Source organism: Xiphias gladius, chromosome 10 (genome assembly GCF_016859285.1).
Source record: "Xiphias gladius isolate SHS-SW01 ecotype Sanya breed wild chromosome 10, ASM1685928v1, whole genome shotgun sequence".
Lineage (NCBI taxonomy): Eukaryota > Metazoa > Chordata > Actinopteri > Istiophoriformes > Xiphiidae > Xiphias > Xiphias gladius.
Window position 1 is genome coordinate 1,048,462 of NC_053409.1, and position 14,039 is coordinate 1,062,500.

General features: G+C 39.4%; 1 protein-coding gene across 3 annotated transcripts in view; it reads left to right on the forward strand.

Annotated features, from left to right (window-relative positions):
* The first annotated feature begins 10,312 nt into the window (after window positions 1-10,312).
* Window positions 10,313-14,039, forward strand: part of rragd (ras-related GTP binding D) — a 59,916-nt gene continuing 56,189 nt past the window's right edge. For 2 of the 3 annotated variants that reach the window (XM_040137107.1, XM_040137106.1), the window contains exon 1: window positions 10,313-10,557. In XM_040137107.1, coding sequence (XP_039993041.1) covers window positions 10,395-10,557 — 163 coding nt within the window. In that variant the 5' untranslated portion in view covers window positions 10,313-10,394. Of the gene's footprint in view, window positions 10,611-14,039 lie in introns of all 3 variants that reach the window. The other variant, XM_040137108.1, reaches the window with a different exon arrangement.

Here is a 14,039-nt window from a genome sequence, read left to right on the forward strand (position 1 = left end):
ATATCAATAGGAAGAAAAAGACGCCTGTAATCAATATTTCTATGAAGGCCTAACCTGATCTATGTTTAATCAATCACTACTTCATTAAGTACAACTGTAAAATCTATTGTAATCCAGCGTACCTGCAATTAATCGTACCTTTGTTAAGGTTAGTGAAAGATCATAATCATAGAGAACAGATATTGAGTGTTGTTCTATGACACAATGTGAACTATGGTCTACAGATCCGTTCCCCACGCTTACTTTCCATCCTGCTAAATGAAGGACACACTAATTCCTGCAGTGACACTGAATGTTGGCCTTGGACATAAATTGTACACCGATTGAGCATCAAATATGAACATGGTAAAAAGCCCAACATTTGTTAACGCTGGGCTTTTTTGTTGGCCTCCTGATAAAAAGAGAGAAAGAGGGAGAGAAAGAGAGAGCGAGTGAGAGAGGGAGAGCGGTGGTCGTCGAGCGAGCAGGAGAGTTAATGAAAAGAGGGAAAAAAGGTAAAAAAAAAACAAAGCCAGCGAATGAAAGAAATAGCTAAAACCTTATTTTCTGCTTGGTTCATGGAAGTTTCATTCTAAAGCAGAAGTAATTAGCCATCAAACCCTCAGCAGATGAATATCTGTGGACGCAGGCGCTCTGGGGTTTCAATTTCATTTTTGCATTTCTCCTTTTCATTCATTCATTAGAGCTGACGCAAACATCTGAGTCATCAGCAGTGAATGTTTTTTCCTCATGTGTTAATACTACATTTCAAACACAGCTGTCATTTTTTAATTCTTCGTGGGTGTAATTTGCATGATGTACCTGGTTCTTCAGATGTGGTGGGAACACAAACAGGAGAGCACAACAGGGATTTTTATTTCCACAAATGTTCCTGGGAAAAGTTCAGCTGGTCCTAAAGTACCAGGAACATTTGGTGGAAATGCACCTTTTGTGTGTATGTGTGTGTGTGTACATGTCTGTATTTTATGTGGATAGTAGCTGTACTGCTCTAGCTCACCTGTTTTTGGGTTTATTGGTCTTATTGGTCTGAATTTTCTGGATCATTAGTGGACATTGTACTTTGATTAATTGTTTAAAGGCAACATTCATTGCTTTCTTGCTACTCCAATGATGTTTTGCAGTTATAGCAGAGGGAGACTGGGATGTCCATTTCTGAGTTTCAGGGTCAAAGTTTATGAAGTCTATCCCACTCACTGACCAGGCTTCAGAAGCTGAAAGGGTCCCAATGGCCAACTGGAGGCAGCCACGCCGCTGCTGTACAACATCTGTAAAGGAAGACTACAAGATTCATTTGTATAGAGCATTTTATTTGACATCAAAATCACCTGTACAATAACGATCTGCAGTCACCGTAAATACCATTGCAATGCTATATATAAAATGAAAGTTAAAAAACAGATTTTTACATTTTGTGTTTTTTTTTCATTCATTCAAGTTTCATGTAGTTACATTTGACTGCTTTTCATGTGAGGTAAATGGTTAAATATGCAGAGCTAAATTTATGTGTTATCATAGAGGCCCTAGGTTGGGGGGCCTCAGAGGGGGGCTCCCAGTCTGAAAAGGGAGTTAATGCTTTGTGATTGAAACCATATGTTAGTGACATTTCTTAAGAAAACAACGGCCTTATTTAAGAGTCGGCAGTCAAGGCTGATTTTCAGAGTGGTTCATTGGCTTCACACCCTCTCCCGAGCAGACCTGCAGATGCTTGATTTGACGCTGTACTTCTTTGTAATAAACCCTTATATGCAATCAAGACGGTGTCAGCGGAGTCTCCTTCATCCTCTTCACATTATCATCACCATCTAATAAACTACAAGAATTTGGCGTCACGATCTTGGTCGTGTTGTGCCCTGCAGCATCTTCCCCAGCATCAGCGGCGCCGACTCCCGCGCCACGCCGGTAGTTAAGGTGAGCCTTCCTCACGGTCTTGGGGCGCTGGTTTGTTCGTTGAGGCTGTTGTATTTGCTGGCTGGACACACCGCAAAGAATCGTTTGTGCGTGCGTGTCATGATGTGTTGATGGTTGGTTCGGTGCTCCATTCTAAATTTGGTTTTGTTGCGTTGATGGGAAACGCAAAGGGGGGAGTAGTGTAGTAAAGATGTGAAGAAAAGAAGAAGTTAAAGTAGAAAAGACGTGAAGAAAATAAGAAGTTAAAGTAGGAAACTGTAGAAAGCCTAATTAGTAACAGTAAAGTGTGCTAAATAAACGCCATGCGAGATTAATGAAGACAGGGCCCTTATCTTCCTTAACGGTAAGACATGCGTATTAGCCGCTGCGTGAAAGTTGGCTTTTAAAGAATAGTGGAATTTGACTGGAAATTAGAAACATAACTCCAGGCCTGGAGGAATTAGGAGAAATTAAATAAAGTAAAAGTAACATTGTAAAAGAGGTAATGTAAAGGAAAAGAGATAAAATACAGAGGTCAAGCCGCAGATGAAGCCCTTAGGAAGGCGGTGTTAGACGGGCCATAAAACCTGGGATGGCACCAGGGGATGTCTCAGGTCAGTTCTAAGAACTGGAGGTGCAGAATGAGAAGATTCAGTTGTAAGCTCCCACTCGAACATTCGTTGACGAACAATGTCTGAAGCAGTCTCTCATTGAAATGTCTGCATCTCATGAAGGTAGCATTCATTTAGGAAAAAGAGAAAAGTGAGTGGCAAAAATTTGCATTTAGTGGGGAAAAGTATGAATGAGTTAACTTTGAGAAATTTGGATGATGATTGAGTTCGTTGTGAGCTTTTGCTTTGTGTAATCTGCTCTGTGCCTTTGTTTTTTCCGCGATTGGTGTGTGTGTGTGTGTGTCAGCGGTGTTTCAGCTGTGCAGGTGCTTATATCCACATATAAGGCAGATCAGAAGAAAGGTAAAAAGGGACAGAAACCTAAAGAAAAAAGACAAACAGAGGGTCGATATGACCCAGCAATCAGACGGATACTGGCTAAAGTGGAAAGAAGAGGAGTCGAAATTTGGAGGAAAAAGGACAGAGGAGATGACAGCTCCAATGAAAGTGAGAATGGAAACAGCAGTGGAGACTCAGAGAGCAAGGGTTCATCGTCTTTGAGAGGGTTTTTCCCGAGGGCATCCAGTACCATATATGGAGAAGACAGATGGCAGGCTTTAAGAGAGGTTGAGGAAAATATCGATCAATGTCTTTTTGACATAAACAATTCTACCAGTCTAGAAAGCCGGGAAGCACTGGAGAATCAATTACAGGAATTGCAGATAGCGAAGAAAGAGTTACAGAAGTGTGTGGAGAGTGCTGAGAGATACATTTCCAACAAATGTACATCCTGATAATATTCTTATTGAACCACTGGGACAGGAAGAGAACCCAAGGGCTCATGTGTCAAGGGCCCATCAAGTGTGGAGAAATGTCACATGAAATGACCCGGACTTGAATCAGATAGGAGCAAACTGGCAGAGGTGGTTGGTCTTTGAAGCATTGCAAAGGGTGTCTACACGGATCATATAGCACATCAAGGGGGGCTATATCGGAAGAAGAGGTATGACCAGAAAGATAAGGACCAAGAGACAAGGAAGAAAGAAAGACACTAACTTAGGGAATATCAGAGATAATTGTCTGGGTTTGTGGTGATAAAACATACTTATTTCTGCCATATGGATGGACCGGATGCTGATACATGGCAAGGTTAAAGCTTCCATATGGAGTTCTTGCGGTCCAGAAGGGACAAGCACCTGATGAGGTCAAATCTGCTGTTCCTGGTAGTAGGAAGAAAAGGGAAATGGCACCATTTCATAATCTGGACTCCTACCATTGAACATTTTTGGCTGATCATATTGATAATATCACCTACACTTTACAGGGTTTTGCAAATGAGACTATAAAAGGGTTTGAATACTTGTCAAATACGCAAAGGAGTCACAGACTGACGTTGCTGAAACATAATATGGCTCTTGATTATATTTTGGCCAAACAAGGTGGCCTATGTGTGGCTTTGAATTTAACTGGTGATGCCTGTTATACTTTTAATTCCTGACAACTCTGATAATATTACTAGTGTTCTGGATGCATTGAAGCACATTAGGGATGCCTTTGGTGCATCGCAAGGAGCCGGATGGTCTGTTAATGCTTGGTTACGAGACAAATTCGGAGTGTTAGGTGCAGCGTTGATTCAGATTTTGATAGCAGTTCTTATATCACTGTGTGTGATGTTTTGTTTTTGTACGCTACTGCTGACCTTTGTGAAAGCTATGATATTGAGATGGGTTGGAGTTGTGATGCCTGGAGATCAGGTTCAGATGCCACTACTACATAAGACTGACCCAGACGACGAAGATGAGGAACTGGTGGTAGAATGCAAATTGATTGAGAAATATAATTTTTTAATATATAATCTCATTATACTTTTTGCATTTGTTCTTGATATCATTCAGTTATTTTGTGGTCTCTTACTATAGAGACGTATAATCAAAGGGGGCAAATGGAAATGTGAATGTTAACTTGGGATAATGTGAAAGTATGATACTGTTAATTTCACATCTCATTATAATGTGATAATATGCATCTGATGTTTTTTTAATTTTGCAAGATACTGGTTGGGGTTTTCTTTATTTTCTCCTAGAGTGGTAATGGGGAAAACCACTGTGAGGGTGGCTTACTGTTCAGTCACAGTGAAAATTGACGAAGGGCCCTGAACAAGGACACTGTGGAAATAAAATGTCCGCACTCAAAACACCACGAACACTACAACGAGAGTCGACACTGCTGAGGAGCTGCAGTGTGATACCTTCTTATGTCTTCTCTTATATATATACATTCTACAATGTTAGATATAATCTTTGATATTGATAATATTCGAAGGAAGACATTTATATGCTAGTGAGTCCAAAATTATATTTTACCTAACTTGGGATTTTTTTTCACTTTAATTGCTTTAAGAATGTTGTTTTCTGTCAGTATGTAAATACAATGGGACCTCATTTATTTTCTTTTTTCTGTGCTTAGGGAGATTGGTGCTTGGCAGGGAAAGGTCCATTGGAGGGTCAGATGGGAGGACCAGCCTGAATTTGGACATTATTTAGTTTTATTTTCTGAGGTTTCTATATGTATAGGCTAATGAGTCCATAGTCAACATTAGCCACATACTGTAAACTAATGTCTTATTAATAAAGCATGGCAAATGTAGCCAAGTAAGTATTTCACAAACATTCATCCAGCTATCTGTCAGTTCATACAGAAATGAAATAATGTTACACAAATGGACCTTCAAATGACACGGGCTTTACTGCTAGTTTAAACAGGCACCACCTCAGAATCTGTTCTTAGCTTAGTCGATTTGTGGAAACTTAACATGAAATTTTGAGAATCCCAAAATTTGGGTTGTTAACTTAATTTGTAATGACATGCAGCCTCAGGTGTCCTCTCTGTAGTATTGTATTCATTACTAAACAGGTAGTAAGCTTAAACTTTTAAGCAAATTTATTTAGATAAAAAATGATAATCTAGGAGTTATAACGAGGTAGTTACATAAAGTATTAGGCAAAGAGCCACATCTAAAAAAAAGGCTTGTTATTGAGAATGATCAGTTTAACGTGGGTAGTCAGAGAATATTTTTACATGGACTGCACTAACCTGGTGGTGCAGAGAGAGGTCAGTGTGGTGAGTTTTCATTACAGTTTACACCATTTTGACAACAATTCAGATATATTTGAATTTGTGTATTTTTCAGCTTTATAAACCATCTTTGGTTTGCTGCCCTTAAATACATACATTTATCCACCCACTCCCAAAATAGACAGATTAAGTGCTGCACTTTCTATATGATTTGCAAATTATATATAACACATAACTGCCCAATTCACAAGTGAATTTGCTTTTGTGGATGAAGCTACAATCAGGATTACAGCTTTTGCAAACAAAGTAGTTTCCCTCTGATTACCTTATAGCAAACTGATCAAATAAAAAATCCATAGAAGTCTGATATAATGTTGCTACTGTTACAGGTTTTATATCATTCCACAAAAATGTCTGTAAAGTCATATCTAGAAGGAAGACTCTCAGTCAAATATGGTTTTCTTGACAATTCACAACACAGAAAAAGGTAGTGAGAAAAAGTGTGGAATCATTTACTTAAGTAAAAATGGCAATGCCACTGTGTAAAAAGACACTCAAATCTTGACAAGTTGATATTGTGGAGATACATGATGTTTTTCAAACAACAGCACTATTTATTAGTTAATTGGATTGTAGAATCTTAATCGCTAGAGTAACAACTCTAGTCACCAGAAAATGTGTACGGTTTCCCCCCTCAAATGTAATGGAGTTAAAATGGATTAAACACACTACTGGAGTAAATATACTTAGTTATCTTCTACATTAACTTGTAAATGACAAAAAATAGGCAAGAACGTTTATTTAGCTCCTGTTAACAGAGTCACCACGGCAGTAGGGGGGTGGGGGTCCAGAGTTGCAATAAAGGTAATGTAAAAGGTAATAACAACATAAATATAATGAATAACCTTTAAGTCCTAGACAATAGACATAGTCTTGGCTTTGCTGCTAGTTATGTAGGGACACAATATGTGCACAGTGACATGTCAACAGTAATTCAGCAGTAGCCCTGAAGAAATGTCACTTGTCACATTCAGCTGCTGACAGCAGAAAACTGTGAATTAAAGGGTTTAGCCACTTCACCTGCATCCTGTAGCACTATTTTCTGGGCTACTGTAAGATTGCAGTAGCAATCCTTTTAGAGTGGCGGCGAGTAAAGAACAGTGTTCACCTCTGAACAGACTGTTTATACAAGTATGTACAGTATGTCTGATTGAAGTGTAGATATGACATGCTCAGGCTTCCGTTGTTCAGCTGACAAGCTGATATGGTAGTACCACACTAACATGTCCTTTCACAGAACTGAGCAGGAGAACGACTCAGTTCAAGTTCAAATATTCTGCCTTGCAGGTCCTAAAGATGGCACAGTCTCTCAGACTTGGGTTGTGAATCACATATGCTAAATCACTGAAGATGAGAGCTTAGTGTTTTGAGAATGAAGCTGTGGTGAGCGACATTTTGTGGCATTTTGTGATGCTGCTGATTAGAGGATCTATTTTGTCTTTTAGGGTGCCTTTGGTACATCTTAATCAAGGCCGCAGACCATGCCACCCAAAGCTTCAAGCAATGACACTGAGGACTGGTGTTGAGCAGTGATGCGATTACTTTTTTAGTAACGATTAGTGTAAGGGATCACAATTTGAAATTCAACAATTAAATTACAGTTACTAAACCCAGTAACACTGACACTTTGTCATTGGGGGGTCGGCTTGTTCGCTGTATTACTGGGAGTTTGATGAAGGAGTAATACCAGTTTGATCACCCTGTGTTCAGTGGGCACACTGGTCCAGGATATAGCTCATGTGCGGCGTAGGCAGTAGCCTCTACCAAAAGAGGAGAAAAGTGACTGTTTGTCATTCCAAACTTGTTTTCTTTAAATTTCATGTGGTCTTGGATGACGTGGCAAATGTTAGCCACAGGTACGCCATCATTCGGGAGTCACTTAGTTTTATTTAGAGTTGGAGGGTGTGTAACCGTGCTTCTTAGGTCAGGATTTCTGGATAGCTGTGTGAGGTCACCAAGGCCATGTTATGAAAAAGTAATGTAATTACTTTTTCAATGAGTAATGTGTAATGAGTATTTGATCACAGTTTTCAAGTCACTTCTCCAACACTGCTGAGGACTATTGTCACACTGTCAAAAGTGTGATAATTGATAGGTAGGTAAGTAAGGTGATTGAAAAAGAATTGAGCATTAATGGAAAAATGTCAGTGACCTGAGGATGAGAGCTGACCCAAAAGGTATATGATTATTTTAAAATTACATGCAAAACATGATCAAAGAATTTACTGCAAAGAAGTAAAATGTGGAAATAATACAATCAAGCTTAATCACCATGTCAGACAAATGGCTACATAGAATCAAGTCAAGACGAATTAACATTGTCATATGGCATCCAAGAAAGGAGAAGTCTGAGTCTCAAGCAAAGGCGTAAAGTCTCTTTCCTCTGGATAGAAGAGGAGACTTTGAGGCCATCCCGTTCTCAGACAAATCCAGACCTACTCTGGTTAAAATCCTGTGTATTACACTTAAACCCTCTATCCTGAATACAGGCCAACAATCACTCATAATTTTTCTTATGTATGTGACAGTGCTGCTTCTACAGTGAACCCTTATTAGCAGCCATGTGGCGAAATCAGCATGTTGAATCCGATCCGCAGTGGAAGCAGTTGGGAAGAGAGCAGTCTTAACGGCAGTTCAGCTGCGAATCACTTACTTCACCTATTCAGTGCAGTTTTGTATTTTTATTAACCCTACATGCTACTAATGTCAAGGATGATAAATGTTTGGACTGATTATAGCTAAGCTGTTACATCACTATACTTTGGCTCTTCTATAAAAAAGAAAAGCCAAAGTCCTACTTTGCTTTTTGGGGTCATTCTAGCAAAGTAATAAAGCTATGTGATAAAATAACACATCTGAGGAACAATCACAAAGTAGCCAACACCTTACGCCTAAATGCAATTGTAATCTGATGACGGGTGTCAGTTCAATGTATGGCAAAGACATTTTTAATTCTTCAGTGTCTGAATCGTTTAAACTATAATACTATCCGCTTCAAACTATTGTTCATTACTGCTAAGATAGTACTCCGTAAGAGCTGCAGCTAGCTGACAATGTTTAGGACAGCACAGAGGTAGAAATCCCAAGTCACTCTGCTGATTTTAATCACTTTGTTCAGTTCAGGTCGAATATTCGTAGTCACTGACTACGCAGTTTGTTCACTTTTTTCCCTAAGCTAAGTGATCACATCACTGTTCAAAGAAACTTCAGTGCGTACAACAGGAGGTGAATGCATTGCTGTTCATGTCACCACTATGTTCAGTGCTGATTCTGACTGTCTTCAGGTCAGTAGACCTTCGGTCTGTTGAATCGGCTGTCATGTTCAGTTCAGTGCAAAACTAGCCTATACAAGCACTGCGCACAAGGTTAACAGCTAGCCAGCCTCATAGTTACAGCTGAGTTTGGAGATTATGATTGATTTTCTGGCTTTCGCTGTCTTTTAACATGCTTTTAATGGGACGAAACAAACTGTGAATCAGCACTTTCAGTCAGCAGTGATGCTCCACTGCTAAAAGCTAGTGATTCAGTCGGTTACAATGGTGATTCAGTGTAGTCAGTTCATTTTGAAAAGTTGTTGATAAAGATCAGTTTGTACATTCACTGAACATCTCTAGTACAGTGGGTCACCAAATCATCAGGTCAAGTATCCCCCATATCTTGCTCTTTCACTCATCATCAAAACAGACCACTTTTTGCAGAAAACACATAAACATGGCAACTAAGTATGCATCAACAAGATCGTTTAAAACTGGTAAAATATTGGCAGAGACAATTCAGGAGCACCTTGGTAAGGACATGTCTCCTACTGTCCATACCCAGATCTATGTAGACCTCTCATTCACAAATGTACATCATGTTAAAGGCTTGTTGGCAGTTTGGTTCTATCTTACCCTTTTTCAGGCTTTTCTTCAGCCAGCCTTACAGGGCTTTCACACACAAAAGGTCATTATTTCCAATTGGGGGAGGCTTCTCTCTACTGGGTAGCTGCGTGAAGCATAGCAATGCGCACTGCTCTGGATTACTGGCAGGTTTAGCAGCCCAAAGTTCAATTGAACTTTGACCCAAAATGCTTTGACCCCGAAGGCATGCATCCAATGGCATTCTCACATTGACGGGAGGCGGAAGTTCTGAAAGAAACATTTCACTATAGAGAAAAATGGAGGTGAATTCCATGAATTACGTTACTCTACACTCTAGGACTTTTTAGTCCTACCAGAACGTGTAAAAAAAACCAAAACTCAAGCGTGGCAGAAAATATGCATGAGGATGTGGATACATATTCCACATTCATTCTGAAGCATCGTAGTAAGCTGCTTTTTTTTAGTAACAGCATCTAAACATTAACAGAACACGCATATTCACTATTAAGACATCTCTTTTTTCCCCACTAAATGTTTTTATTCTCTGACCATGGTTTGAAGTTTCAGTAGGTCTTTTCAATTTGCCATATTATAGTTCAGTACAATAGGATGAGTGTGCATTCCTCCAGTGCTCTTACTATTCTTATTACATGTCATACCATTATTTTTTAGCAGCACACTATTTAAAAGATGCCTGGATGCCTTGAATTGTTTTAATATAAATCTGTTGAAGACGAGTTTTCTCATTTCACCCATAAACCCAACGGAATTAGAGCCTTAACTCGGGTCCTGCCCCGGCGGCTGCAGTGTGTCGTACTGGAGGCGGGGGCGAAAGTTCACCAGCATGGTACTCACGTATCAGGTGACAATGTGGGAAAGTTGGACACCGCAAGCGGTTTAAATGCAAACCAAAGACAAAGCGACAGGAAAAGGAATCGGCATGACGAGTGAGAGAGTTTCAGCCCTGCGCGGGGAGGATGAGGAGGACACAGCTCTGGGATATTTCGACGACGAAGACGACCTGGAGCCGTTCTCAGACGGCGAGCTGGGCTGTGAGGACGGAGGTAGGCGGATATTTCTGCCGTGAAGGAAGGTCACACACCAGCAGAGAGCAAGGGTAGACGACACACTTTTACTTCGGCCCTGCTTCTTTCACTGTTTAGGTGTCTCCTAACTCCAGCTAGCCCCTCCTCTGGCTAGCTAACATCGACTCTGTACTGTTAATCTTCCCTCTGGGTCAGCAGGAACTTCGTGGGCGTCATTTTAAAAAGTTAGGCTACTTACTTAGGTTTATACGGAGGTGGAGTAACCGAGTACATTTACTCTCCCTTTCCTACACTAACACGTATATTAACTCTTCCTGCGTGTCTTGTCCTTCCATTTTGGGAGACGTTGACGTCTCATTTCTTTCTCGACTAATCTGACAACGGTAACTTTAGCTTTCCAGCAGGATGGCTAAGAGTTGAAATGGACCTGTTATCTGCTTATGATGTTTGAGTTGAAACAAGACGTGTGACAGTTCGCGCAGTGAACAGATTATTATTTTTTATTTAAAATTTGCTTTTATACATTTGGTGCATAAAATATTTACTCGAGTTTTATTTTTCGATTTTGACATCCAAACAGGCCATTTTATTTTCCTGGGGTAAATTACTTTAAGCGAAATTCTAGTCATTTGCATGTTTTGAACATTAATTTTCCTCTGATAAGGCTTTAACACCAGAAGTTTTTGAAGTATTTGCATTATATACAAATATTGAGTACACTGCAGGTTTAGTGCAATAGTAACAACACTGTAAAAGGAGGAAGAAAAGAGGTTGTTTTTACTTTTAATTCTAAAGTACATTTAAAAAAGTTCCATAGGCTGTAATGGTAGGGATATGCTGCAAGACTCACTCCACTATTTAATGTAAAAGATGAACTAAGACTCACTCAGTACTTTAGGCAAATGCATCAACTTGTAAGACCTTGGTATTTAAATTTGACATAAGCTTGAGGTTCGTGCTTTTTTTTTAAAAACTATGGATATTTTTCATTTTTACAAACACTCAACATTAACTGATTAACAGATTGATTTTCTTCAGTACACTTTACACCTTTAATAACAGCCTAATCTCATCTTTTGACTGTACAATTCACATTTTAATGCCTTTGTCCATCATTTGTGATGTGAAAACACCAGAGTTCCAATAAGAAAGAGAAAAATTAAATAAAAAGTGTGTGATCAATTTATAGTTCATTTGTAAAGTCTTATAAAGTCACGACGGAGTGTCTTTCTAGCTGCTGACAGGCTGTCAGCTGAAGAGTCCATCTCGCTGGAAGGCAGTAAAAATTGTTTGTAGTTTTCCTAAATGCCCATCCCCAGAGCTGAGAGTAAGGGAGTGGTGAACAGAAATTAGTCGAACTTAATATCCAGATGTATTTTATTTCACATTTTTAAAGTTTGAAACTGTTGCCAAAAGCTGCCTCAAATTCACCAAACATGTAATGTTTGACCTCATCAATGTAAAAGTCAAATATCTTGAATTATGTGTTCTTATTAAATCATTATTTATTTTGTTTTCAGATATTATCTCAGGGTAATAAATAACCACACCAAGTCAGGGATTTTGAAGAGGCAGCAGCATTTCCACGTTTACTTTGGATGAGACCAGGTTGTGACAGCTTATGTCACACGTGTATATGCTGGAAATGGTTTGTCATCTCATGCTGTGTGGAAAAGCTGAATAACTTACCCAGTACAGTTTTGTAATTTCAAATGACTTTTGATACATCTACATGTTTCTAAGCAGAGTGAGCAATTTCCCAGCAAGTCACTGGGACTGTGTACAGATGCTGTTGCTGGAAGGGTTACAGCACCATGAAATCTATTAGTACTCCATATGATGCATGGAAGCATGCGTTTTACTTGCTGCTCAGTCTGTGAGTGTGTCATGAGTGCAGCATCTTGAGTGTTGAAGTGAGCCTGCGTTTCATGCAGTGGCACTCCAGTGAAAACCTCTGCAGTGCACTGAGGTTATTTCCTTGACTGTGCCCGCCAGGCATCTTGGTGACTCACCATGCAACCCCAGAAGAGGGTTTGGTGACGAAAACTGTTTCCTAGGGATCTATTTTGGTGGTGGCACATGGTGTGAAATGCAGTGGCACTCCGGTGAACTGTCACTGTCCTGCAGTGCACTGAGATTATGTCCTTGACTGTGCCCGTTTGGCATCTTGGCGATTCACCGTGCACCCCAAGAGGAGGGTTGGGTGGTGAAAATCAAGTGGCGCACTGCAATGTTGGTACCAAGAATGAGTGTGTTTTGCACGGTCCACCGCTCACCTGCTCAGAGCAAGTCAACTGCTCAGCACATGTTCCATAATATTTTGATCACTTTGACTTTGCTTGTTGTTAGGTGAAGTTCTTAAAATCACACAACTCCCTTTATTCATGTTTTGCTCGACTGTCCACTTTTATTTTATGTGATCAAGTAGACAAAAAAGTTGCATTCCAACAGAATGAAGATTAATGAGAGATTCTTACCAGCTCTGTAATCCACAAAAGTTAGTAGGTAGTCTTGACTGAAGGCTTTTCCTTTACTCTGGTGACTCTCTTTACAGCCATCTGAAGGAAGCAGGTATCTGTTCCATCTTCAGTTTAAAAGGGGTGACACACAAAGACGTGTGGCAGATCCACTGGTGAAATTTTGTACGGCCAGCAGCAGCACAAAAACCTGAGTGATTGTGTGTAAATCAAATTTATCATTTTGATTAATTATTCTACAGTTTTTACTGTAAATCAACAGGAGTGTTGGAAACATTTCACACAGTTTCATGATAAAATCTAATATCAATTAAAATGTCTCTCTCTGCTGATAACTGATAACTGATAACCAGGGCAACGGCTGTGTTTTCCGTCTTCTTTCTAACGAGTCTGTAACACCTTGAGCTCCGCATTTTTAATTACAGTACAGGTAGACATGTTGCTGCCATAACCAACATGGTGTAATACAGACTGTTCGAGGTACATTTTATAGTTGTCTTTCCAAAAATAAAAGTGTTATTTAAAAAAAATACTCATTTATTTGGATCATACCAGGATCATATTTATATTGTAAAATGAAGATTATTTTATTATCAGATGATCATCAACCATTTTTCCATGTAAAACTGTCAAATCTAGACTGAATGAAACATTAAAAATAATTTCAGAAATAAAGAAATACAACATATTAAAACTAGACTGCATTTTTAATTGTACTTTTACTGTACATATGGCATTAAGGTGGTATTATTCGTAAGATCTTCTCGACTGATGCATTGACCTATGACTTTTAGGAGGCAGCCCTAGTAATATTCTCTAGTCAAATATCTCAGGGATTGTCGTCCCCTTGACCGACTTAAATATTAGTCGTGGACTCTTCTGCTTTAGGAGAATGTTTCTCAACATCTGACTTCATATAGCCTAAATTATTCCCTCTTTATTTCTGTCAAAACACAGCACTGCTCTAATGACACGTCATTGACAGATGTAATATTAATGTTGTCTAATGGTTTTGGTTCCACT